Source organism: Rhinolophus ferrumequinum, chromosome 13 (genome assembly GCF_004115265.2).
Source record: "Rhinolophus ferrumequinum isolate MPI-CBG mRhiFer1 chromosome 13, mRhiFer1_v1.p, whole genome shotgun sequence".
In the NCBI taxonomy this organism is placed as follows: domain Eukaryota; kingdom Metazoa; phylum Chordata; class Mammalia; order Chiroptera; family Rhinolophidae; genus Rhinolophus; species Rhinolophus ferrumequinum.
In genome coordinates, this window is record NC_046296.1 from 19362069 (window position 1) to 19385554 (window position 23486).

Consider the following 23486-nt stretch of genomic DNA (forward strand, 5'->3'; position numbering starts at 1 on the left):
CGTGCAGAGCTCCCTTTGAACCAGCATGCCCACGACTAACCCCCAGTCTGTTCTGTCTGATTTCTGGTGACTGAAGGGCTACAGGGACATGGAAGGCAAGCTGTGAGCCAAGGCTTCAGAGTGCTGTAGGCAAGAGTTGAAGCCCGGGGCTGTGCCCTGGGCCCCTCTGGAAGAGGGTTGTAGGCAGAGGGTATCCAGGAGCTCCTGGGATATTCGTTACAGCCAGCCTGGGGGGAAGAGGGATGCTCGTGGAGGAACGGGCTGATGATTCTCAGGCCAGAGTGAGAAAAATATTCTGAACTGCAGCCCACTCCTGCTCCCAGAGCCACCTTTGCACCAGTCTACAGGGGCAGCCACACTCCTTTGACCAAAGGTGAGGTTGGTGGATGCTTGATGGGACCGGGGGTCTGTCAGGAGTCAGGGTTAGGGTCAATATGTGACCAGGATTAAGGGGCAGTGTGGGAGTAGGCTCAGGGGTCAGGGTTACGAGTGAGACTGAGGACTAGATAAAGGCTCAATCTGGGGCCAGGGTCAGAAGTCCATCTTATGCGGATGAAAGCATGTCCTCTGATAGACTCTGACCGGCAAAGGTGGTTGCTGACCCTTCTCTGTACTAGCCCCCTCCTAACATGCCCGCTCCTCCTCTCCCCAGCATATCTGGCAAGTCTGAGAGAGTTATAATACCATGGCTCTCCCTCTCATTTTTTCCTAAGTACTCTTTGGGACTTGAGCAGAGAGATGGTTCCAATTAGGAAATCCAGCAACTGTTGCTGTGGGGCCATGCTGTCCATGGACATTCCCCAGGAGCCCACTTGGTGGCTGGGCAATAGGGCTCAGAATGACTTCCTCATGCCCCCTCCCAAACCCCACTCTACGCCTGAACAGGAGGAGAGTAGGAAAGTGTACAAAAGCCATCCCCCAGACATAGGGGTGGGGGAGGGGAAGACAATGGGTTTACGGAGACTTCTGGGAGAGTGACCCCACACAGCACATACCTCTTGTGGACTCTGGAAGTTGTGGCTGGGAGGCAGGTGTTACTTGAACTTGTTGACAACGATTCTCTAAGTGTATGTGCCTCCTGTGTATGTGTGTGTGTGTGCTCAGTATTTGCCTGTGCACTTATTTGCATCTCTATAAGGCTGTGTGTCCATCCTTTCAGAGATGGATGTCTCCATGGGTGGGTTCCCCAGGGTCATCTTGTCCATTTTACCACCTCAGGGCCAGGGCCAGTGTCCAGGGCAGGGGCAGTGGGGGGCGGGGGGAGAGGCTGGATTCTTGGGGCTCTCCAAAACAGTAGGGCCTCACTAATCTCTCCATCCCCATTCTTGCCCAGCTTCATCCCTAGATGGGAAGATGAGTGGTATTGGCCTCACCACTCTTGGGTGCCCAGTCCAGAGTTGATTGACTATCCAGTGAAACTTCCCATTGTGAGAGTGTGCCCCAGCTCTGTATTTCTGGGTCCACAGCGGCCTGACAGGGCCTTTATGAGTGTCTGAGCCCCAAGCCTCCTGGGGTGGAAGTCTAAGCCCTTTGGGAGCCAACAAGCAGGTCCTCTAGTGGGGATCTCCCACCAGAAAAGGAGATTGAGGGAAGGGGTAGCAGGAATGGCTTCCCCCGGAATCTGTAGTACTACAACTGTCCACCAGGTGGGGTTCCAGGGCAGAGAGTGAGAGTCTAGATGACCCAGTGCTAGAAGCCAGAGACCAGCTTTCAAATCTCCGCTCGCCACATCAGCCTCGGAAGCGCTCAACAGGGAGGGACAGCACATATGCTCGCACCTTAGAGAGGCTCACACACGTTCTCTTCTAGTGAACTCTAAAATAGAATTAGTACTGGGGACAGGGGAGGTGTTCAGAGGAAAGTCTAGTTTCGTTTACACACATACCATCCTAAACTGAACGTGGAATAGCAAGTCGTCCGCTCTTGGAGTGCGAGAGTGAATGACAAAGACTTGGGGGCTGGGGAAACAGGACACACCGGAGAGGGCAAGCCGGGCACTAAGCTAGACTACGGCGAGGTTGGCACGCACAACTCCATGGAGCACAGACACTCCAGAAGAGAGGCCAGATGACAGACGGATGCACAGACACACAGCAGAGAACACGGAAATCCTCAGACACACCACATAGCTCCCCAGACGTCGGGCCAACCCAGGGACACACGCGCGCGCACACACAGGTGCGGCCCCGGGCCACACGCACATCTTGCACAGGCACGCGCGCCGGGCCCTCTGCGGCTGACTGGGAGAAGGTGGCCGCGCTCACCCGGCATGTTTATTTACTCATTTGTATCAATGAACGTTTGTACCCGATTCCTCCCGCCTCCAGAGGCTGGGGCCGCTGCATTTGTCCCTGGCGTGGGACACTCAACCGGACCTGCATCGGGGTTCCTCCAACGCTGCGGGGGGGCAGAGGTGGGCTACAAAGTTAGGGGGTCTCGAGAGGAGGGACTGCAGTGTTGGCGGCCTGGGAAGCGGACGGGGAGAGGGCAACATCGGGGTCTTGTAGGGTAAGAGACATATGGGGGTGGCGGGGAGACCTTGGCATCGGAGATTTGTGGGTATACGGACCCTGGATGGAGAGACTGGGAGTGGTAAATGCGAGGATGGAGGGGTCCCTGGAGATAAGAGCCAGCAGGGTTCCGCGGGATAGAAGTTGGGGACCCTGAGCACAGGTTCAGGGGTTTTGGTGCCCCTTAGTCAAGCCGCGGTCCCGCCAAGCCTTCAGCCGCTGGGGCGACAGCCCACGCGGGACTGCCCGTAGAGGGAGGAAGGGGCCGGGGAACTGGGAGGGAGGAAAAGAGGAAGGGAAGTAGCCTAGCAGCCAAGCGGGCATCGTGCGAGTGCGCACCGTGTGTGTGTGTGTGTGTGTGTGTGTGTGTGTGTGTGTGTGTGTGTCATCTCGTCCGTCTGTAGGTGCCCGGCTCAGTGAGACGCCGGAGAGAAGGAAGAGGAGGCAAGAGGTGAACTGAGTTTGATCCTGCGGCGGCTACAAGTGGGTCCCGGGCGGCGGGCGCGGGCGGCGGGCGGCCGGGGCGGGGCGGGCGGCAGCGGGCGCTCACACGCTCAGGCCGCCGGCCTCTCACCACGCCTCCGGCTTTGTGAGCGCGCGGGAGGGGGGGGGGGGCTGGCGGAGCGCCCACGGCGCAGCCTCCCGCCTCTATATAAACACACGCATCGCCTGGCTTTGGACTCAAATTCACATTGAGAGAAGCTTTTAAAACCACCAGCCCTGAAATCTTGCCTCCTGCTTTTCCTCCTTTCATTCCTTTTGCCTTCCTTTTCTTTTTCCCCCTTTTCTTCCCCCAGCAGCAACTCCTGAGCTGAAAGCCTGCGTCCCGGGACGGACTGCCTTTTCTTAATTGATACAATAGCCCAGCTCCGGTTTTCACCTCCTCCCCCAACCCCACCCCGCCTCACCCCTCCCGCCCGCCGCCGCCCCAGCGCCCGCCCTGGGCTCTGTCGCCGGCTGCTTCCCATCCCGGCCTCGGTCCGCCGGCTCCGCACCCGCGCTCCGGCCACCGCGCCGCCTCGCCTGCCGCGCCCGCCTGGGGGGTGCAGCGGCGGCTCTGGGGCTCGGGCGCGCCACCCGGGGCAGCCCAGGGACGCTGGGCTTGGGCCTCTCCACTCGCCTCGGCTGGGGAGCTTTTCCCCTCGCCCCCAAAGTTACTGGGTTCGTTGGAATTTTTGGATTCAGAATTTTTTCCTTTTTTTTTTTCTAGCTAGGAATTTGAGGGGGGAACCTATTGACCAATCGATCGCACTTTCTCTGTGCTACCTCTGTCTCCCCCTCTTTTTTTTTTTTTCCGAGCAGGGGAAGGGGCTTACGAGAGAGGCTCCCGCTGGACAAAGTTTTCCAAAGTTTTCCGAGTGTGATGGTTGCGGGGAGAGCTAATCCACCAGCTTGACTCACGGCTTCATCTCACCACCCCTCGAGCAGCCCCTAAGTCCGCTATAAGGGAACAAACAAACAAACAAACAAACAAAGTTACACTCCGAGTCGCCTCGTGTCTCCTCTCTCTTCTTCTAGGCAATTTTTTTTCTCCCTTTCTCCGCTCCCCTCGCAGCCTCCACTCCCCTTCCCTTGGCCCCTTCCTCCTTCTCTGTTTCGGCTGGAGGTGCCAGGACCCCCGGCCACAGCCTCCCCTCCCCCGCCGCTCCCGTCCCTTCTCGTCCGGCCCTCCCCTCCCCCGCCGCTGCCCGCACAGCCAATCCCCCCAGCGGCCTCCAACATGCTCTTTGAGGGCTTGGAGCTGGTGTCGGCTCTGGCCACCCTCGCCGCGTGCCTGGTGTCGGTGACGCTGCTGCTGGCTGTGTCGCAGCAGCTGTGGCAGCTACGCTGGGCTGCCACCCGCGACAAGAGCTGCAAGCTGCCCATCCCCAAGGGCTCCATGGGCTTCCCGCTCATCGGAGAGACCGGCCACTGGCTGCTACAGGTAAGGGCGCACTCGCTCCGCTGCTCTCCAGGGTCCGCTAGCGGCGAGCGCAGGGCCGGTGGAGCCGCGGGCCGGCCAGGGGGCGCCGGGAACCTGAAGGCACTGGTCCCCGCCCCGCCCCTTCCCTCCTCTTTGCCTGCGCCTCCCGGGCTTCCCCTGCCCGCCTGCGGCGTAGTTCTGAGCCCACTGGCGCTGGGTGCGCAGGTTCAGAGGGCTGATAAGAGAGACCCCCGGTCCTGAGAGGGATCCCAAGACAGACTTTCTGCAGTCGCCGGCGACTCAGCAGGGGTGCGTGGGGCGTCCGCTTTAGCCTCCCCTTCGCCCTCCAGGCCCCAGTAGCTGTCGGCTTCCTGAGCTTTGTTGGTGTCATTGAGACCCGAAAACTGAGTAGGGGAGAGGAGGAGGGGACCAGTGGTAGCCAAAACTGCCTATTTGAGACCGGGGCTGTGTTCCTGCCGCATCGCCGGCTGCGCCAGGTACAACTGCCCTGTGCCACGGTCAGAGAAATTGTGTGTGTTTTGTGGTGTGGAGGAAGGAGGTAACCCAAGGAAAATGAGAAGCCTGAGACCTGAGGGTTGTCTGCTTTCGGGGAAAAGGGTCTATTTACTTATTGGGTGGGGACAGTGTAGCAAGGGAGAGAAACTTGGGAGAGGTGTGTGTGAGATCCATAGAGAATGTGTGTGTTTGTTGGACACCGCACAACTCCACACAGCTGGTGATAATCCGGGTGGGCACGTCCGCAACAGGACCCAGGTATGTAATGGGGAGGTTAACCTAGAATTAAACTCGTCAAGTGTTAGACAATCGCTTTTGCTATTTGATACACACCAGGTATTTTTCTTGGGGGGGGTCGCCTCTGGGTCAACCGCGGGAGGTGTGTTGTGTGTGCGTGTGCACGAGTGTTTGTCAGGTGGAAGCTGATGAGAATTGGAAGGATGGACATACTGAAACGGACATCCCCGGCACAAAAGAGAGGTGAGGCGGGAAGTGAACGCAGAAACCTGTGGGTTTAGAAGTGCGAAAGCTTGGCTTGAAATTAACAGACGCGTGCAATCCTCTCACACACACAGGGACCCCGCCCCGCGTCAAGTGACAGCAGAGTGAGGGCGGGGAGAGGGACGCAAGGTTCCTCTGCTCTGTGGTCATCCCAAGTCCGGGAATGAGGCCATCTCTTTTTGGGGTTGTTCGTGCAACAGGGTGGGGTTCCCTTTAACCAGTAGTACTAGCCCCCCAATGAAGAACTCCCCAGAGCCTATCCTGTGCCACCACACTTAAAGGGTTAACTGCAGCGGTGGTCTAGGCTTTTGGCCGAGAATTTAGGAAATAAAATAACTCACATGGGCATCGGCTTCTGCCTCGTTAGAGCCAATCTGCGGAATCCGCGGTCTGTCACCGCCCCCCCTTTTCCTGACCTTTCTCTGCTCCCCCTAATGTCCCCCTGACCTTTTCTCCGAATCCCACAAGGGCCCCTGGGGCTCAGCGTCCAACCAGAGCAGAAGATGGGGAGGAGGAAGCAGGCCTACGCCTCCCCATCAATCTGCCCCTGGGGCCCTAGACTCCGCGGTGGGAGGGAAATGGGGGGATGCGTGTAGAGGAGCGCAGAAGGGGTTAATGGGAGCCTTCTGAATCCCAGCTTTATTTTTTCGGAGTCATTTATCAGATTTTACGGGGGGACCTCCAAGGGCTCTCCGTTTCCACCGTGCGCCATCTAAACAGAGCCCAGGGCTAAAAATACAACATTTTTGTATAAATTGGACTCACGGCCCAAGCGGCCGCCCCTATGAAAGTCCTCTTTGTGAAGACCGTGGAAACGGCGGACAAATAACTCTTTATTAATGCCACAAAAAACGCACTTTAATTATAGTTAGGCAGATCAGAGGCGGGGGGGGGGCGGGAGAGAGGCGGCGGCGACCTCGGAAAATTCACAGCTCAACTTTTGTGTCGAAAGAAAAGAAAAACAGAGGAAAAGAGGGAGAGGAGAGACGGAGAGTCAGACGGAGCGAGGGAGACGGGTATAGCAGACGGAGGGAGGGAACCCCGCTCCTCACCCCCCCTTTGTCGCACCTCCACCCTCTCCTAGATTTCTCTTAAAGGGGTAGACGCCGTCTAGATCGGCAGCCTGGTGGGGGTTGTTCTCTGGGACCCGCCAACCTGGGAATGGGGCGGCGGCGTCCCCGCAGCCCAGCCCCCCTCCTGGAGGCGCGGGCGCTCAGGCTCGCTCCCTGTCGCGCTCCTGACCGGAGGCGCATGTGGAAAAGTGATTAGTACTCGGGGTTCTGCAGAGTCACTTTTCGGCAGTGCTAGGGTGTGTACACATCTAGCTGGAGAATACTTTTCCGTGGAAGAAAGGAAAGTGAGAAAGGGGAACCAACCCCGGAACAGAGAAGCCGAGCAGTCCCTTCGGGAGTGCAAAACCCCTGGGGTCTGGAGCCCGAATCTGTACTTTTGTTGGCTGGCAGGCAGGACAACTGGACAGGTGGCGCCCCTCCCCTTCTCACCTGGTGCTGTCCCGGAAGGAGAGGGTTAATGTGGGGTCGGGTGGCAAGCGCCTACGTCAAAGGTGAGCGGGATGCCCCTGCCCCCACCTGTCGGAGGTCCCCTCGGTTTCCGGTACACGCGGGACCAGCCCAGCCAGCTCCTCAGAGCGCCGGGCCAGAGCCAGGGCCTAGCCTTTCTCGGCTAGCGCCCGTGCTGCCACCGCCGGGGATCCAGTTACCTGTGACGGCCATGCCGCCCATCCCTGCCCCGCCCTGTGGGAAGCGCCTTCCTCTGCGCTCCCGTTCCAAACTCCAGGGCGGCGACGAAAGTCTTTTTCAGTTATTTCCAGGGCAAAATGCATTAGGAAAACCGCGGCTCTCGGCTCGTGACCCGACCCTGCAGAGCCCTCAGAGAGCCGCCCGTCCCTTCACGGCCCACACCCGAGAACTTAGGAAACCCCCACCTCCATCTGTAGTGACTGACTCCGGGCACCGACCGCTCACCGCTATAAATAATCTTTGGCCTGCGGCCACCCCGCGGGGTCTCGCCAGCCCATGGCCGAGAGCCTGGAAATATTTATTTCGAGAGGCTCCGGAGTGCAAGGCGGAGGGGGGGGTACGGGTGGGAGTGTGTGTGTATGTGTGTTTGGGGGGGGCGTGGGGGCAGAGGCTCTAGCTTTGGGTCCCGCAGTCCCGGATACCTTTTCCTTCCCGCAAGTCGTTACTAAAAACTAGCTTCCCGCGGGGTGCCCCTGGGCCTCCCGCCTCCTTGTATTATTTATTATCCTCTAGGCCCTACTTCCCAGTTCTTGTGCATGCTATGAAAAATAAAACGTATGTGCATGTTTGTGGGGGCGGGGGCTGCAGGGGACTGGTGCCCCGGGTGGTGTCTCTGACCCTCCCCCACTGGGCCTTGCGGCTGGGCCTCCGGGACCTCCCATCTGGTGATGTGCACTCTGAGAGAGGTCTCTTGTGTGGCTCCCGCAGGGCTCGGGCTTCCAGTCCTCGCGGAGGGAGAAGTACGGCAACGTGTTCAAGACGCACTTGCTGGGGCGGCCGCTCATCCGCGTGACCGGCGCGGAGAACGTGCGCAAGATCCTCATGGGCGAGCACCACCTGGTGAGCACCGAGTGGCCGCGCAGCACACGCATGCTTCTGGGCCCGAACACGGTGGCTAACTCCATCGGCGACATCCACCGCAACAAGCGCAAGGTAAGAGCTCTGGGCCAAGCCCCGCCAACCGTGCTTTGACCCTTTTTCCCATGCACCCACCTTGGGTTATGGAGTTCTGGAAGCACTGGGGACGTCTCCACCCGAATCTGAACCCCCATTTGCAAACCATGCTGTAGGTTACCTGTGTAGACAGCTGCGATCCCAGATCAAGGGCTTGCACAGGCCTCCTCCAGGTCAGCCCATTGAGCTGGCCCACTGCGCCGGGCACGATACCAGGCCCAATGGGTGGCTGTTTGGGGAGTGGTTTGGACAGAGCTTGAAGGTGCGGGGGATTGAGGAGTCATATCATCTGTTCTCACCGTGCTCCCCAAAACTGGAAAACGAAGAGGGCAGGTCGTTTGCTGGAGCTCCACGTTTCCTCTTGGAATTCCAACCTATCATTCTAAAATCAAACCTAGCTTTCCTGCCACAGGTTGCTTTAAGTGAGGGTGTCGGGGGTGGGGCTACGGGCACCTTGTGGGCAGTGGTTGCAGGGCCGCGTCTGGGACGGGCCAGGTGAAATTTGGACCACTTGTGTATCAGACTAGACGGTGGGGGGAGGGTGAGAGGTATGAGAGCAGCCGAGGCGCGGCGGGGAATCAAAGCGCACCTACCCCCTCCCACAAGAGGAAGAGAAAGTGGGTGTTTATCCTGTGGATTTCCCGAGCGCCTTGAAGAGGAGCGGAGGAGGCATGCCAGCGCTCAAGGAGCGAGCCTCCCCACCCCCCTCCCAGTGCTGAGCTGCTGCAGCCGCGGCTGCTGCAGCCGCCGCGGCTGCCGCGGCTGAGAGCGCGGGCGGCACGTGCTGTTTGAACTGCAGTAACCCGAAAGCTGAGCCGCCAGCAGGCGGGGCGCCGGCCTGCGGGCTTAAAGCGGCCAGAAGGGGGTGGGGGAGACTGCACGACCTCTCCTCCTTCCATTTTTTTCCATTGGGTCAGAGGACTCACCCAGGTTTGAAACCTAAAGGAAAGGGAGAGGCAGTTTCTAATCTCTGGGAGGAGTGGAAGAACCCAGGAGAGGGGAGGGGGCAACTGTGGGTAGCCCCCTCCGCCGGAAGTCTGCATGTGAGGTGGTCTCTGGGAACGTAGGAATTCATCTTAACAGTGTTTGATGGCTTCGGAACTGCCGGCGAAGAGTAGTTCTCCGTAGCAGACAAAAGGAGGAAAAAATCACATGGAGGGGACTGGTGTGCGGTACCCGCAACGCCCCTCCCCCCATAAAACTTGTATTTCAGGGACTGGAAAGGGGCTTCTACAGTCGTCTCCTCCATCTGCCTCACTAAAGCAGGAAGCAGCTAACACTGCCCAGGGTCAAATGGGGGGAGGGGGGAGGGGTTCTGGGGAGTGGCTGGGAGGGAGCTGTAGGCTCAGGAATGGGGACTTTTAAAATGTGTTGGACACTTTTTTTTTCTTAGTCTTTGAAACTCTACCAAAAGCTCATTCCAAAGGTTGAGGAAAGAGCCCGAGACTCACAAACCTAGCTCCAAAGAACGTGACTGCCTTTTCATTTTATCGTTATAGAGGCTTTGACAAGAAAGCAGTTATTGTCCCTTCTCACAGAAGGGGACACTGAGACTCAGGTTGAGAAAGGCAAAGCAAAGGCAGGTGGGGCCAGCAACACCGTGTCCATGGGAGGAGGTGTTACTGGACTGGCCGCCAAGCAGCCCTACTTAGTCCTTCCCACCAGGGGCTGCCAGAAACTGGGGGATGGAGTGCTGGGGGGGGAGGAGAAGGCTTGGTCAGGACCCGAATGTGAGACCCTGGGGTGCAGAGGGCTTCTGGGCAAGGCTATTGCCTAGTGGTTCCACCCACCCCCTGCCTGACCAGACTATGGGCCTCCACGTGGGGAGGGCCTACCTGGAAAGCCCCAAAGCCTACGTTGTCCATTTGGAGAGAAGGGAAGAGGGGAGGAGAAAGGAGACGGACGGCATAGATGAGCAACATCAGAGGAATACACAGGGAAGGAAGGGGTGGGCAGGAGTGGGGGCAGAAACTAGGGACCCCAGTGAGGCATAGATGGGGCCCACTGGCCCTCTAGCTCCTTGGGTATGGGGAGCAGCCAGAATGCAGTTCATTCTGACACAGGCTAGGGAACTAACACAGGGGCCCTTCCCCTCCTGTGTGTGTATTAGTTGTGGTACTTGCTATGTGACCTGTACAGACATTCTTACGTTCAGTGGGTACACAGAAAGGTCCTTCCCTCAAATCTCTAATTGGTGTTCTATGAACTTAAGTTTACTGAACTAAATAGAAAGCTTTGGGTTAGGTATAAACATAAAAGCAGGAAACTTGGTCCTTTCCCTCACGCAGTGGAGTCTAGCCAGGGGCATGAGACGAGAATACTCAGAGGCACGTGTTGGTCCTGGAGAGAATGGCCAGCCTGCCAGACCCAATGCCCAGTGAACCCGATCTGGCCAGGGTGGGGGCTGCTGGGTGCCACTCACACTACCTTGTCCAGCCCATGCTGCAGTGAGGGAGCTGGCTGGAGAGCAGGCTGCTGGGCCAGGCCTAGGCCTGGTTAGGATGTACTCGCAGGAAGCGGGGCCCAGGTGTGCAGGAGCCCGGCTGGCAGGGAAGGAGGAGCGTCACTGTTTCCATTGGGGCTGGTAGCCCACCCCTGTTCTGGGAGGTCTGACCAGATGTGCTGAGAAGGGGCTCCTCACAGCCATCGCTGCACTCCAGGTGTTGGCCCTGGGTAATCCTGGTCATCTAGTTTCAAGAGGGGTGGGGTTGCCAGGGAGAAAGTCCAGAAAGTTTTGCCCAGTCTAACAATCCTCTTCGGAAGCCAGGCCTGTGTCCCTATAGCCACCGCCAAACTCTGTCCCTCTTCCTTTGTTACCCCTCCCTCACCCTGGGGCCTGGAGTGTCTCTAACGGATGGGAGAGGGCCCCCTTCCCTTTTGTTTTTCTGTGCAGAGAGGTTGGAGTATTGTTCTGGAAGGGAGGACGGAGTCTGGTAGGGATGATTGCGGGGTTGTCAGACATGGACTCAGATAAGGAGTCAGGGACAGTTCTGAAAGCCTCCAGTGCCCAGCCCTGCACACCGAGATCAGGCATTTCCTCTTCCTTTAGAGACAGGGCTGGGCCTCTGCACCAAGGAGCCAGCAACTTCAGGGCACCTGAGACAGTGGCCTTCCCAGAACTTGGAGAGCATCCTAGGGGACACACCTTGGCCTTGGAGCCCTGGATTGCGGAGACCCAGGAGTGGTCTTCTTGCCCCTCCTACCTGGACCTCTCCCTACAAAGCTTTCTCTGCCAGAGGCTGAGGTGGGGCAAGACTCCCCAGCCTTTGGAGGCAGGGAGTAGGAAGCCCACCTACTGCTCCTTGCTGACCTGTCCTTTGGGCCCTATCCTGGTTAGGGGTGGAGCTCAGGCTCAGGGTTGCTGCATCCTGGGGTTTGTGTTGGGATGGTGAGGCCAGGAGGTGCCTCTAGGCAGGCAGCGCTAGGAGGACCCATGGTTGCAGGGTCCTGGGGGAAGCCAGCCTGGTCTAGCTCTAGGTGGCCTTTGGACCAGCGCACTGCCTCTGACTTCAGAATCCTGTCCACCAAGCTCAGGGCAGAAGTTCCCACCTGCATTGAATGGGAAGGCCGGTGGCATGGGCCAGGCAGCCCTACTACTGGAAGGACCCCCTATCATAGGCCTTTGTTCTGCCAGCTGAAGCCCTTCAGCTGTTACTGTAGCACCAGCTGGTGGGCACAGGAGCTGTTGAGGGGGCGGGTGGCAGGAGCGGATCTCTCTGAAGGTCAGTGGGGGAGGGAGCCCACACACAGCCACCAGGGCGTCTGGGAGCCGGTGCCTCCCTCTGCATGCCCTTGTACCAGGCAGTGGGAGGGTAGGTCCGGTGGGAGTGGGGGTCACGCCCTCTCTTTTCCCTCCTTTCTGTGTCCTTCTCCCAGGACGGGGAGGGGTCCAAGACTATGATGCTGATGTGTTTGCTCAAGCTTCCAGCCTTGGGAGACAACTGTGGTCTTGGTTAGGAGTGGGCGAGGGGGTCTGACCGGGGTGTGCTCTGACCCTGACTCTCCTGTGCCACCACTGTATCCATTCTAGGTTTGCAGGCAGAAGGGCCGGGGCTGAGAAATGCTGAGAGCAAACCAGTAGCCAAAACAGCTGGCCTTGCCCTGAGAATAAACTTGGGCCAGATAGAAGGTTCCCTGTCGGGGCTCTTAGATAAATTCAGAGCCCCCAGGATGGTAGAGGGCAGATTGATGGGACTGGGGGTGATGGGAGCCAGGGGGTTCAGGGATGTTGGAGGTGTGGCCAGTCGTGCCCTGGACTGTGACCTTGGGAGGCTCTTTCCCCTTGGACTTCAGCTTTTCGAGGGGGTTTTACTATGGCTGGAAGAAGAATGAGTGGGCAAACCTTTTCGCATTCTGTGGCTCAGCAGGTATCTTCCAAATGCTTCCCTCCCACCCTACCGAATGCCTTCGTTGTGTGTGGAACAATTAGGGGAGCCGATTAGAGCTGGAGGCAAATGGGGGACAGATACTCTGTTTCTACAGATGCTGGGAGCCCAGAGGGGCATGCACAGGCTTGTGGGGGGGGTGAGAGGGGGGTGTCTGGTCCAGCCCTTGCAAGCCAGAGGGGCTGGGTAGGGACTGGCTCAGGAGGCAGCCAGGGTGAAGTTGAGGCCCAATGGAAATGCCAGGCATCTGGGAAGATGACGTCCTCTCTTGTCCTCCCTCTTGAGTATAAAGTACACACCTTGGCGTCACCCCTGTGCTGTGCGGACAGCTGCCGCGGCAGCTGCCTGCCTGCCCTCTGTTATTCTTTCCACTCCGCAGGCCACGGCTCTGGTGTCTTGGCGGGGTGACCTACCCAGACTCCCACCCCTCCGGGCAGCCGCTTCCATTCCAACCCGTCTGAGTCACTGGCCCAGGGAGTGGGTTCCCTCTTGGGCTCTTCCCACTCCCAAGGCTGCCTGTCCATGGGTCTGACCATCCATAGCCACCGACAGAGAAGGGGGAGATTCTCTGGCTGGGCAGGTCAGCACGCAGGGCCAGGGCCGTTGGGGTTCAGTAAGCAACTCCCCTTCCAGGGAGTCCAGAGAGAGGAGGAGGAAGGATTTGTAGAAACAATTACAAGGAATTTGAGCCTTGACAAGCTCCTTGGTGGTCCCGCCACCCACCTCACTGTGGAATTGTCTCTCATTCAGCGGAGAGGTACAACCAAGCCAGTGGTGTAATTGGGGAAACCAACATGGCTGGGGGGAGGGCTTCCAAGTACATGCTGCAGAAGGGGCGCACCCTGCCCGGGTCTATGTCTGGGAGTTCCCACGTCTCCCTGACCCTCTGCCCTCGCTCTCCCCAGCACTAACCCTGGTGGGAAGTCCGTACCTGCTGCTCCCTCTGCAGGGTTTTTGCCTGGGCCAGGGCTGGTTTCCGATGACCTTTGTCCGACATTCTTGGCTCACTTTTGGGAATTCCGAGGGAAGCCCCAGAGGGAGACAAAGCAGCCCTGGCTCCTGTTACTACTGTGGTCAGGGCAGGCAGCTCCGGGGGCCGGGAACCCTTCCCCTCTTCACACTGAGTGGCTCTACCGGGCAACTTCCCATCTGCCCGAGTCCTGACCCCACCCGCCCGTCAGCCTCTTCTGCCCTGGCCAGCACCTCCGCCTCCTCTTGGCCTTTGTGGTGGGCGGTGGTTTCTGGGCTGCCCTGACTTTGGGAAGTGCCCACGTTGTGAACCCTGGGCACAGACCCAGGGATGAGGCCCTGGAGTTTTCCCGGCGCCTGGGAGGCCCGGTGCCTGTGGAATAGCTGGGCTAGAGGCAGGGGTGCAGACTTGGTGACCTCGGAGTGAAGCCCCTTGGTCCCGGTGTGCCTGCAATCTGCCTTTGCTCGGCTACTCATTTGGGTAGTTTCTCCACCTCAGGGAGGCTCTGAGGAGAATCATGCCAGGTAAGAAGGGACCCCAGAACATCCACTTAGACTTCTTGATGGGTCAAGATAAGAGCCTTGCTCCTGGTCGCAATTGTCTTTTCAGAAGCCCCAGCCTGGGGAGCCTGCAGGTTCCTGGCCTCATTCCAGCTCCTGACCTTGCTCAGGACCCCTTCCCACCTAGAGGTGAGGTCAGGACTGCCTGCCCTTGGAGTCCCTCTGCTCAGTCCCAGGTCCCCTCTGGTCCCCCCTGTCCTCCTTGGCCCCAAAGCTTGAGAAGGAACTATTCAGGTGGCCATCACTAGAGGGCGCAGGGAATGTAACCTTTGGGGCAGGGCAGAGTTTGTCTGTGGGTTCCATCTGGCCACTTGGGGAGGGACTGGGGGCCCTTTGGTAACCCAGGGATGGCCCCTCCTAGGCCAGTGTAGCCCATGGAGGGTGTGTGAGTGGGGGCCTGGCGGGCACTTAGCGGGTGAATCATGCAGTGCCAGGTTCTGGGCTGCTCTGAGGGGATAGCCTCTACTTAGGGATACGTGGATACTGGCGTTGATATGCGCTGTACATTGGAAGGAAAAAGAGGTCACCCTGGCTCAATGTCATTGTTTTACAGATGAGGAAGCTGAGGCTAGGGAGAAACTTGGCCGTGATCACACAGTAAGCTGGTGGATGATCTGGGTTAAAACTCAGGTTTCTGAGCACCCAGCCTGCCTTTACCCACCACTCCACTGCATGTTAGAGCCTCGCTGGCTTTGGCCTTGGCTGGTTTTGGTCAGTGTGGCCTCTGCCATATTGCCCCCTCTACCCCACCTTTGAACCCAGGTCTTCCTTGTGTTGGGGGCCCTGGCCAGACCCTGCCCCTGTCCCCTCCATGACAGTACTTCTCAGTCTGCCCTGGGCTGGCTGGCTGTGGGCCAGGTATGGCCTCCCTGTCCCTGCTTGTCCCCACCTCCAGCCTTCCCACTGAGGCCTGGTAGCCACAGTTACCTTTCTGCTTCCTTGATAAGTCTGCTCGGCTCCCACATGCCACTTTCTGCTCACCCTGTGGGCTCTTTGCTGTTCTGTAAGGGCCCTTGGTTAGCTGGGTGTTGGGCTCTGGGGACAAGGCCTCCACTCTCACCCCATAAGATTCTTTGACCAAGAGCTGAACCTGGAATCCTAAGGACACCAGGGCAGGGGGGCTGAGGCAGACAGCACTGCCTTTATCCCTAACCCTGTGAAGGGGGGCGGAAGCTGAAGTCCTCCCTGCAAATTCCCAGGACCCTGCACTGAGCAAGGTGTGAGTGACCCATCCAGGCCTGGGCTGCCTTTGGCCATCTCCCATCCTTCTTCTACCTTTCAGCTGTCCCTCCGTAGCAGGAGCAGCCTCAAACAGTGCTGGCTTCTCTGCCCCTCACTGGCGGCCTCCTTCCCTCCCTCCCTCCCTCTGCCCAAGGGGAATTTCGGAATGAAAGTGCTATTGTGAATGCCTGGCTGGGCCACTGAAGGGCCAGCACTGTTATTTCTGCAAACCAGCCCTCCCATTAGCCATGCAGGGCTGAGGCCAGGAAAATGTTACCTTTTCCTCCTCGAGCTGACTGCAGGGGAAATTCTCACATTTACAGTTTGTGCGGTGGTTGTGTTTGGGGGGCAGAAGGGGAGGGTGGGCGCGTGTGTGTGGTTTGCTTGGAGCAGGGTAAGGGGGCTGGAGGAACATTTGTCTCCTTCCCCTGCCCTGCCCCTCCCCCTCCCATGACCTTCCCCTTGGTGCTGGTGGGGGGGCATTGCCTTCTGCTTTGGACTCTAGACTCAGGGGGAACGCGGGACGGCTGGCGGGGGGGCGGAATGGAGGTGGTTGGTTACATGTGAGACCCACAGGCCATCAGTAAGTAAGCTACCATTCTCCCCTCTCCCATACACTATGACAACAGCATGACAGACAGCAGAATGACAGACGTGTGCAGGGGCATCTCGGTGAGGAGGGGAAGGAGAGGGTGGCTGAGGAATCAGAAGGACTGAGAGCAGGGGAGGTAACAACAGACACTCATTGGCTACTGAAAATGGACCAGGAAGATGCCAGGAATTGAAAGGGCTTCTGTTTGCCTTTGCGATCTTTCGGGGTAGAAAGCCTTGCCCCCATCTTCCTGCCTCCAGACTTGCCCACACTGAAGGCATTTTGACGGCACAGCTGTTAGCAAACTCCCTAGGATCTCTACCCAGTAGGTGTTTTCCAGAGAGAGCGAGCAAATTTGGGTCTCAGGAAGCCCTTCTTGCAGTCTAGCCTCAGACTCCCTTGCTCTCCTGTCAGTGGAATAGAAGAGCCTGTTGCTCTCCACCTCTTCCTTGTGCAGTCTGCTCACCTGTGTCACCGTCCTCCTGGGTATTTCTGTCCTGTGGCCTGGGAATTTAAGAATGGGCCTCTGCAATGGAAGGCAGCTTCCCCTCCAGTCCTGCCCAGCCCCCTCTGTGTTGCCCCCATGGCTAGTACAGCCACACACCTATTAGCAAGTGGACTGCCCAGTCCCCAGGGCTTTGCCGTTTGGAGTCCGGGCTTTTCTGAGGGTCAAAACAAGAGCCAATGGCTCAGGCCATCCTGTGAGTGATGAGGAAGATCTTGACTTTGAATAAAAATACATAGGAACTATGTTTTAATCCTGCCCTTCCCCTGCCACCCCCCACCAAGACACAGGCAGTACGAGGGGTTCAGAACGGGTGCAAGTAAGGGGACGGTGGTGGAGGCTGAGGGGGCAGCTTGGTCCGGTGAGAACCTTGTTTTCCCCAATTGAAGCCATGGGACCCGTGCTTCCACCAGCTTCCAGGCGCTTCATGGGCAGCTGGAGCCTATCTGACTAGCTTGCCCACCTCTCTGCCCTCTAGGTCTTCTCCAAGATCTTCAGCCATGAGGCCCTGGAGAGCTACCTGCCCAAGATCCAGCTGGTGATCCAGGACACGCTGCGTGCCTGGAGCAGCCGCCCTGAGGCCATTAACGTGTACCAGGAGGCACAGAAGCTCACCTTCCGCATGGCCATCCGCGTGCTCCTGGGCTTCAGCATTCCTGAAGAGGACCTTGGCCATCTCTTTGAGGTCTATCAGCAATTTGTGGAGAACGTCTTCTCCCTGCCTGTCGACTTGCCCTTCAGTGGCTACCGGCGGGTGAGCACCCAGGGCCAGGGAGGAGAGGAGATGGGCATCCATGAGCCCACCTTGAGGGAGGGGGTGCCTTATTGCTAAGATAGTCACTGGTCACAGAGACAGGGGAGTGTCAGTGGGAGGGCGGGGTGGTCTCTGTGAATGAGAGGGAAGTTCTCATAGGCGTCCCCTACCCCGCCCCACTTTGGGAGGAGGCCCATGGTGGCCCTGCACTTCCCCTTGGGTGACAGGATGGTCCCCTTCTCCCCTCAGGGCATTCAGGCACGGCAGACCCTGCAGAAGGGCTTGGAAAAGGCAATCCGGGAGAAGCTGCAGTGCACGCAGGGCAAGGACTACGCAGACGCACTGGACATCCTCATTGAGAGCAGCAAGGAGCACGGGAAGGAGATGACCATGCAGGAGTTGAAGGTGGGGGCCCTTCCCACCAGGCAGCACGAGCGAGCGCCACAGGCCCCACCCTGGGGCTGCCCCAGAGTGGGACAGCACTGGCCACTTCTACCTTTTCTAGTCCCTTTCCACAGGGACTGTTTCTGAGCAGCTGTGGTGGCCGTCACTGCATGAGTCTGGGGGCTAAACCTGAAGAGGGACCATATCCCTGCCTGCAGTGCACGCAATGGGTGGGGCTGCCCCTCTGCTCCCCACGACTTGCTGTGCACCCAGTCCTCGTGGTGAGAGGGTCCTTGTGACACTGAGCCCCGCGCTCTCCATTCCGCTCACCGTTCTATCTACCATTTTGGAAAAGATGGAAAAGATGTGAGAAATTGGCCCTTAGAAACCTCTGAATGGACTCAATGTCAGTGGTGTTTGTTGACCCCTCTACCCCTCCCTCCAGTCTTCACTATTTCTTTGCATATTCATGGTCTCAGTAGCCCTGGGAGGTCACCTAGGGAAACTCAGGTCCAGAAGAGGAAGCCACCTGCTTGAGGGCAGCCCAGCCATTGGGGAAAAGCTGGGGGTGTTTGGACCTAACTTGGGTCTCTTCCCTTCTCATCAGCCTTTTCAAGTTGGTGGCATTGGACACCCTCCCACCCTGCCTGGCACTGGTGAAGCCCAGTTAGGCTGCCAGCACCAAGACTGTCCACACTGGGCTCCGAGAAGGGCTTCCTTCCCCCCCTTTTGTAGGGTGGATGTTCCACCTGAGAAGGGACCCAAGTTCATCCTTGTTTAGACTCGGCCACCCACAGCTTGCCAGGTGCCTGCAGAGACTTACCGCAGACTTCTCTATCCGTCCTGTCTTTGCTTCCCCCTCTTTAGCTTGAGCTTTCTTCCTGGTAAGTCTGAATGACTTTACTATTTCACAAGAAGTTTTTCTTGTAGGTGGTGCCATGGCAAGTAAGGAACCCAGGTCCTTCACTCCCCTCTCTGGGCCTGGTGTCCACATTTGTAAAATGCAGGGTTTGGAATGAGATGACTTCCTGGAGCCTTTCCATGGGGCACATGTGGCCCAGGTTCCTTGCTCCCCAGGGAACCCTGGAGGAGTCTTTTAAGTCCTCTGTGGGCCACCTCCCCTCAGCCTTCTCACTGCAGTCTTGTCCTCTGAGTGTGGCCCCTGACTGCCTCCCAAACCCCGTTGTCCTCCTAGGACTGAGGAAGGAGTTGGGGCTGCAAGTTGGAAGCTTGGCGTTTTGACCTTGCACCCCGCACCCCACTCACCCACACAGTGCCTAGCTCCTTGGGAGTTTTTCCTTTTCTCTGTGAGCTCACCACACTTATTAGGCTGCTGGGGCTCACTGCCCCAGAACCCAGCAGTGAGTAAGAAGTGGCCCCACCCCATGGGACTTCCAGGCTAGCGCCTCTGCCCTGGGTTACAGCAGTTGTATCTCCAGCCGAGTCAGGGGACTGGCCCTCTGACTTGTGTCCATCATGGCCCAGGTGCCCAGCAACATGAGGCTCAGAGGAAGTGGGCAGGATCCAGCTAGCTGACTCTGGGGCACAGGGGCCCCTGGCAGAGTGGGGCTGCCCCCAGGCTGGGCCTGCACAGCTGAATCCAGATGGCTAATGGTGCCTGTTCTCTGCGTTGCAGGACGGGACCCTGGAGTTGATCTTTGCGGCCTATGCCACCACGGCCAGTGCCAGCACGTCACTCATCATGCAGCTGCTGAAGCACCCAGCTGTGCTGGAGAAGCTGCGGGAGGAGCTGCGGGCCCAGGGCATCCTGCACAGTGGCGGCTGCCCCTGCGAGGGCACACTGCGCCTTGACACGCTCAGCGGACTGCACTACCTGGACTGCGTCATCAAGGAGGTCATGCGCCTTTTCACGCCCATTTCTGGCGGCTACCGCACCGTGCTGCAGACCTTCGAGCTTGACGTGAGGCTGGGCCCTCGGGACTGGGCCTCAGGGGCCCAGGGGAGCACTGCCTTGGGGTTGGGGTGGGGGCTGGCTGATGGGAAAGACCAGACTTCCCCTCAGGGTACCTCAGTCTGATGGGAGAGACCCGTCCCAAATGCTGGGTCAGATGAAGCCAGCCTGGGTGTCATATGTGAAGTTGCATGTGGACACTCTGTAGATAAGAGACTGGACTAGCATGCTGAGGGGTGCTGACCAGGTCGGGGGGGGGGGGGGCACAGTGGGGTGTGTCTAGGAACACCTGGGTGGGGGACTGGCAGGCCGGAAGTCCTGGGCCCTCTCAGACCTTCCCTGGCTCTCATCACCCCATCCCGCCCCATCTTGCCCCCAGGGTTTCCAGATCCCCAAAGGATGGAGTGTCATGTATAGCATCCGGGATACCCATGACACGGCACCCGTGTTCAAAGACGTGAACGTATTTGACCCCGACCGCTTCGGTCAGGCTCGGAGTGAAGACAAGGATGGCCGCTTCCATTACCTCCCTTTCGGTGGTGGGGTCCGGACCTGCCTGGGCAAGCACCTGGCCAAGCTGTTCCTGAAGGTGCTGGCGGTGGAGCTGGCCAGCACGAGCCGCTTTGAGCTGGCTTCCCGGACCTTCCCCCGCATCACCTTGGTCCCTGTTCTGCACCCCGTGGATGGCCTCAGTGTCAAGTTCTTTGGCCTGGACTCCAACCAGAACAAGATCCTGCCAGAGACGGAGGCCATGCTGAGCGCCACAGTCTAACAGGACCTGGCCCACGCCCCCACCTCAGCCCAGCCAGGCCGGGGTGGGAGGAGACGGAAGGGTAGAAACCTGTGTGTGGGAGGGAGCTGGAACCCGGGGAAGGGGGAGCGGCCCTCATACCTTGCCCTCCCCTGTCCCCCAACCCTGGCAAACCCTACCCAAAGCCAAAAGGGCCTCATTCTTCTGGGGGACGGGGCACTCCTCCTGGCCCCTGCTTTTCCCAGTCTCTCTCCAGTTCCCACCAGCTGAGTTCCTGGGACAGGGCATGGCTGGGGGCTCTGCATGCCCACTACAGTGTTACACGTCAGTCAGCTCACACTGCAGCATTTGCCTGTGATGTTCCCCACTGGTCCCTCCCCTCCCATCTCATTTGGACCCTTTTAGTTTGAGGTCAAGTGGTTGACATGGGGTGGGGGAGGAAAAGAGGTGGCCTCTTCAGCACCCTGCTCCCCCTCCTGCTTCTACTCAGACTGGGGCACATGCCCCCCTGGGTGTGCGCCAAGGAACAGTGTTCTGGTATAGAACATAGCCACTCTTGGCGGGGGCAGGGGTTACAGCCAGCCTGGAGGGATCCCACCCCTTTGCCAGTTTGGACATTTGAAATTACCTATTGCTGCTACTTTTTCTCTCCTCTGACCTTGGGGCAAAGGAGCCCCAGGCTCTGTCCTGCCAGCACCTCCCTGGTGGCCCTGGGCGTGCACACAGCACTGACATCCACACCTTCCCACCAGGCAGCCTTGAGCCCACTCTGCTCCCCTGTTCCACACACCCAAGGTCCTTGGCTTGTATTTATTCACTGATATAACCGAATCTTGATGTTACCGGGGACTGGAATAGGATCTCCTCTGTCCCCTAGCCTCCATCCCAGCTGTCCTGGGGAAGGACTTCTGCGAGTGACCCAGCCCTCCCTGGCTGAGGGTTGAGCAGCTCCCCCAGGCTCTAGATTTTCTGTGGGTTCAACTTCAGAGCTGCACTCCTGGGGTCAAATCCAGCGCCTCTGCCTTTGTGCCCTGGTGGAGATGGGGAGACGACCCAATGCCTCCCTCCCTGCTCTGGCAAAACTGTGAGGATTGGAGGCTGCCACCATCTCCTGCACAGTCACTGTTCTCCCGCTGCCCCCCACTCAGCTAGTGAGTATGGGGAAGGATACGGGTTCTTTCTTCTGATGGGGAGCAAGGGCCTCTATTGTCCCTTCCTTAACCCTCACCCTTTGTCCTTGGAAAGATGTCCTTGAAGTCCCTTCCCACCTCTATGCCACTGTCTGCTTAGCCCAGCTCAGGGGTGTGGGGACGAGATGAAAGCAAGGGGAGGTGAGTCTGGAAGGCAGCGCTTCCTCTGAGCTGACTCAGGCCTCTGCCCTGGTCTAGAGGCAGCTGCGGGGGAGGCTGCAGAGCCGAGGAGGAGGGTATGTGTGATTTGTCAGAAGAGATTTGCTTGAAAACTGGCTGGCCAGGGGAAAGAGGAGTAGTTTCTGCCACCGGCATTTTGAGTGTTGGCAATGTAGAATGCCTCCCGGGGCTGGTTTGGGACCTTTGGTGAGTCTTCAGTGATTTTGTCTGTTTTTGGATTTTTCTTCACTTTCTAATGTTTCTCTGTTGGCTTTTGTTGTTATAAGAAAAGTGAATCCTCTTTATAAGAATATCAGCAACACAGAAGAAGATGTAGGACATTAATCCCCCTAATGGCCTCTCCAAGCAGTGACCACTGTTACTGCTCAGTGGCCGCCTCTGATGGTGTCGAATGGGCGGATCAGATGGCGCCCCCCCCCCAACTCTCGCCCCCACTCACACCGACCTGGTGGGAGACTTTACAGGAAAGGGCTCAAAGGCCCCTAACCCCACCCCCCGGACTGTCCTATAACCCCCTGTTCTCAAGTGTTTCATTTGGTTCCTACTTTTTCACTGTTAAAAAAAACTGTATTCCTAACATTATTGGCAACAATAGACATTTTGAAAAACGTAGTAACATCTCTCCGTTTCTCCACATTCTGAAAAACAGGCAAAACTGAGTAAAGACTCTTCAAAGCTTGTAAAATAGCTGCATGGTGCACCCACAAAAAATCCCAGTGTCTGGAAGGTTCATGTGCCTTCAAGTTGATCCAGCTTGCCCCAAACCATCGGGTCTTGACTGAGTATCTAGGAATGCAGTAAGTGCAGCTTCAGACAGGAAGCCCACCGGGCCTGACCCTGGAGAGGGGCGGGGGACTGGAAGGCTCTGGAAAGCTTCAGTGTCCTTCTGTTGGAGTGACAGCCTGGGAGAGGCAGAGACAAGGCTGAGGGGGATCCCTGTGAGGGAGGAAAGAAGGATCATTTGTCCCGCTGGGTCTCAAAGGCAACAAGTGGAGAACTGAAGAAAGCTCTTGACTGGCTGACAGGAGGGTTCCAATGTCAAAATTCATCCATCTCTCCTCTGTGTGTGTGTGTGTGTGTGTGTGTGTGTGTGTGTGTGTAGGTTTTATAGACATAGCATTAGATGGGTGATGTTTTCTCACTTAACCATTCCTAACTATTGTAACTTGACGTTAAAAAGACAAAACCCCACAAAACTCTTCCTGCCACGGGCTTGCAGATTGAAGCACTTTCGAATTTGGGCGCTGGCGTTTGTATTCTGGGCACCATCCTGACCCTGCCCAGATGGCTATAATATTTTATACACAAAACTTTTTTTTTCATAAATGTTATAATTTTGTGTCTGTCTTTATAAACTATTATAAGTACTATTTTTGTTATAATTCAAAATAGATATTTAGTATAAAGTTTTTGCTGTTAAATATTTGTTATTTAGTAAAATATGAATTTTTCTCTATTGTAAACATGGTTCAAAATATTAATATGTTTTTATCACAGTTGTTTTAATATTGAAAAAGCACTTGTGTGTTTTGTTGTGATGTGAAACTTGTGCCGTGTGAGTGTTTTTGCTGTCATGTGGTCTTAATCTGTATATAATATTCCATGTTGCATATTAAAAAATGAATGTTGTGCATTTTGTGATTTTGAAAGTACTCATTGTGGCTCTTTTATAGGCTTCCATAATAAACCGTGGGGACTCACCCTTGTTTGGCTCTCTGGTCTCTGCCTTCTCAGCCTCACTGAAAGGGTCCCCCCCCCGCCCCCACACACACCATACACACCCATGTTCCCTTCAGCAAAGCCCAGTCCCACCTGCTAGGCAGGAAGTGCTTCCCGGAAACACTTGTCCTATGAGGCCAGCCTGCCATTCCTTATGCCTAAGCACAGAGAAGTCCGTGGCAGTGTCTTTCGAGGAACAGGGGAAGAAAGGGTGTAACT

At 57.4% G+C, this 23486-nt stretch overlaps 1 protein-coding gene across 4 annotated transcripts; it reads left to right on the forward strand.

The window, feature by feature from the left end:
- The first annotated feature begins 2914 nt into the window (after positions 1–2914).
- Positions 2915–23249, forward strand: LOC117032731 (cytochrome P450 26B1). Of its 4 annotated transcripts, none has more exons than XM_033124340.1 (7): positions 2915–2993; positions 3813–4434; positions 7899–8123; positions 16856–17131; positions 17381–17536; positions 19152–19436; positions 19807–23249. In XM_033124340.1, exons 2-7 carry the CDS (start codon positions 4231–4233, stop codon positions 20197–20199), a joined length of 1539 nt encoding a protein of 512 aa, XP_032980231.1. In that variant the 5' UTR covers positions 2915–2993; positions 3813–4230; the 3' UTR covers positions 20200–23249. The 4 variants fall into 4 exon arrangements, with proteins under 4 accessions (XP_032980231.1, XP_032980230.1, XP_032980229.1 ...); XM_033124339.1 differs by having other exon boundaries at positions 2917–2993; positions 3308–4434; XM_033124338.1 differs by lacking the exon at positions 2915–2993 and having other exon boundaries at positions 3175–4434.
- The last annotated feature ends 237 nt before the right edge of the window (positions 23250–23486 follow it).